A 2,717-nucleotide genomic window follows, 5' to 3' on the forward strand; every position below is an offset into this window, starting at 1 on the left:
TTTGCAGACAGCTTGTTGCAGATCCCCGTGGAACAAGGAACTGGGAGCGTGGGAGCCTCGGTGCAAAGGTTTTATTTTCTTAATACTCTTTCTACGTTTGGAAGTTGCTTTCTCCGCGGCGATTACTTTTTTTTTCCTCCCCCATCTTCTTTTTTTTTTTACTTTTTCCATTTTTTCCCCCATTTTTCCTTTTTTTTTTTTTTCCTTTTGATTTTTTTCCGCGTGGAGTGCGGGAGTTCGCCGGTGGGTTTTCCTGGGCGCAGAAGAGGAGCCTTTCGGCGCTGCCGGCGTTATTCTTCCTCCCTTTTTCCGCGCTTCGCCGGGGGGGTGGGGGGGTGGGGGTTGCCCGGCCGCCCGGTCCAGCTCGGTCCGCGGAGCGGCGGAGGGGTGGAGGGGGAAGGGACGCGCTGTTTGGTCCGGCGGGGAGGGTGGGGGAAAGCTGACGGGAGGACATGCAGGCTCGCTACTCCGTGTCCAGTCCCAACTCCCTGGGAGTGGTGCCGTACCTCGGCGGAGAGCAGAGCTACTACCGGGCCGCCGCCGCGGCGGCCGGCGGGGGCTACACGGCCATGCCGGCCCCGATGAGCATGTACTCCCACCCGGCCCACGAGCAGTACCCGGCCGGCATGGCCCGCGCCTACGGGCCCTACACGCCGCCGCCGCAGCCCAAGGATATGGTGAAGCCGCCGTACAGCTACATCGCCCTCATCACCATGGCCATCCAAAACGCGCCCGATAAGAAGATCACCTTGAACGGGATCTACCAGTTCATCATGGAGCGGTTCCCTTTCTACCGGGACAACAAGCAGGGCTGGCAGAACAGCATCCGCCACAACCTCTCCCTCAACGAGTGCTTCGTCAAGGTGCCCCGCGACGACAAGAAGCCCGGAAAGGGCAGCTACTGGACCCTCGACCCCGACTCCTACAACATGTTCGAGAACGGCAGCTTCCTCCGCCGCCGCCGCCGCTTCAAGAAGAAAGACGCCGTCAAGGACAAGGAGGAGAAGGACCGCCTGCACCTCAAGGACCATGCCCCGCCGCCGCCGCGCCCGCCGCCCGCCGCCGCCGCCGTCGAGCCCGAGGGCGGCCCCGCCGGGGCCAGCGCGCCGCCGCCGCCGCCCGTCCGCGTCCAGGACATCAAGACGGAGAACGGCACGGCCTCGCCGCCGCAGGCCGGCTCCCCCCCCGGCGCCGCGCCGCCGCTCAGCGCCGGCGCCGTGCCCAAGATCGAGAGCCCCGACAGCAGCAGCAGCCTCTCGAGCGGCGGCAGCCCCCGCAGCGCCCTCCCCTCCGGCCGCTCCCTCAGCCTGGAGGCCCCCGAGCCGCCGCCGCCGCCCCCGCCGCCGCCGCCGCCGCCGCCGCCCCACCACCACCACCACCACCACGGGCCGGGCTTCAGCGTGGACAACATCATGACCTCGCTGCGGGGCTCGCCGCAGGGCGCCGGCGAGCTGGCCGCCGGCCTCCTGGCCCCCGCGGCCGCCGCCCCGCGCACCGGCATCCCGCCCGCCCTCTCGCTCAGCGGCTACTCGCCGGGCCACAGCTCCGTCTACAGCTCGCCCTGCAGCCAGGCCGCCGGCAGCGCCGCCGCCGCCGCCGCCGCCGCCGCCGCCGCCGGGACCTACCACTGCAACATGCAGGCCATGAGCCTCTACGCGGCGGCGGGCGGCGCCGAGCGCCCCGGCCACCTGCCCGCCGCCGCCGCCGCCGCCAGCCCCGCCGAGGAGCCGCTGCCCGACTACGCCATGCCGGCGGGCGGCGCGGGCGGCGCGGGCGGCGGCGCGGCGCTGGGCCACGGCGGGCTGGGCGGCGCGGCGGGCGGCCACCAGGAGGGGCACCACCCGCACCCGCACCAGGGCCGCCTGGCCTCCTGGTACCTCAACCAGGCGGCGGCGGCGGCGGCGGCGGCGGCGGCGGCGGCGGGGGAGCTGGGCCCGCTGGCGGGCGCGGCGGGCTACGCGGCGCCGCAGCAGGGCTTCGCCGCGGCGCGGGAGGTCTTCGAGGCGCCGCGCCTGGGCCTCAGCGCCTCGCCCGGCGGCGGCGGCGCGGGAGGCGGCGGCGGCGCGGGCAGCGGCGGCGGCGGCGCGGGAGGCGGCGGCGCGGGAGGCGGCGGCGCGGGAGGCGGCGGCGGCGGCAGCTGTCAGATGTCCTTCCCCGGCGGGCAGCCGCTCTACCGCGCCGCCGGCGCCTTCGTCTACGACTGCGGCAAGTTCTGAGCTCCGGCCCCGGCCCGGCCCGGCCCAGCTCCCCGCCGCCACCGGCACCGCCACCGGCATCGGCACCGGCATCGGCACCGCCACCGGCACCGCCACCGGCACCGCCTCCTCGTCCGCCGAGAGGGCGAGCGCACACTAAAAGCTTTTGTACAGAGACAGCCCCAAAGCATGTCTTGGTTTGTTAAAGGACAGTGTTACTCCAATAACACGTAAGTTTTTTTTTTTAATTGCTTTTGAGAAATGCTCTCCCTCCCCCCCCCTTTTTTTCCCCTCCCCTCCCCACCCCCTTAAGGTATTGTTATGCCCTACGTTTAGAAGGGGGCAAAAATCCGGCATAGAGTACCAGCTTTTTTTCCCCCCCTCCCTCTTTTACAAGGACTTGTTTTAAAGTGTAAATTGCGACATAGTAATTTATTTTTAATTTGTAGTTGGATGTTGCGGACCAAACGCCAGAAAGTGTTTCCCCCTTCCCTGAAAAGTGACGTTAAAATTGACTGAAAC

At 69.2% G+C, this 2,717-nt stretch overlaps 1 protein-coding gene across 1 annotated transcript; it reads left to right on the forward strand.

The window, feature by feature from the left end:
* The first annotated feature begins 415 nt into the window (after positions 1-415).
* FOXC1 (forkhead box C1) lies at positions 416-2,717 on the forward strand. Its single transcript, XM_068931996.1, has 2 exons — positions 416-2,425; positions 2,645-2,717. The coding sequence occupies exon 1, from the start codon at positions 453-455 to the stop codon at positions 2,214-2,216; it is 1,764 nt and encodes a 587-aa protein (XP_068788097.1). The 5' UTR covers positions 416-452; the 3' UTR covers positions 2,217-2,425; positions 2,645-2,717.

The sequence above is a fragment of the Struthio camelus genome, chromosome 2, assembly GCF_040807025.1.
Source record: "Struthio camelus isolate bStrCam1 chromosome 2, bStrCam1.hap1, whole genome shotgun sequence".
NCBI classification, from domain to species: domain Eukaryota; kingdom Metazoa; phylum Chordata; class Aves; order Struthioniformes; family Struthionidae; genus Struthio; species Struthio camelus.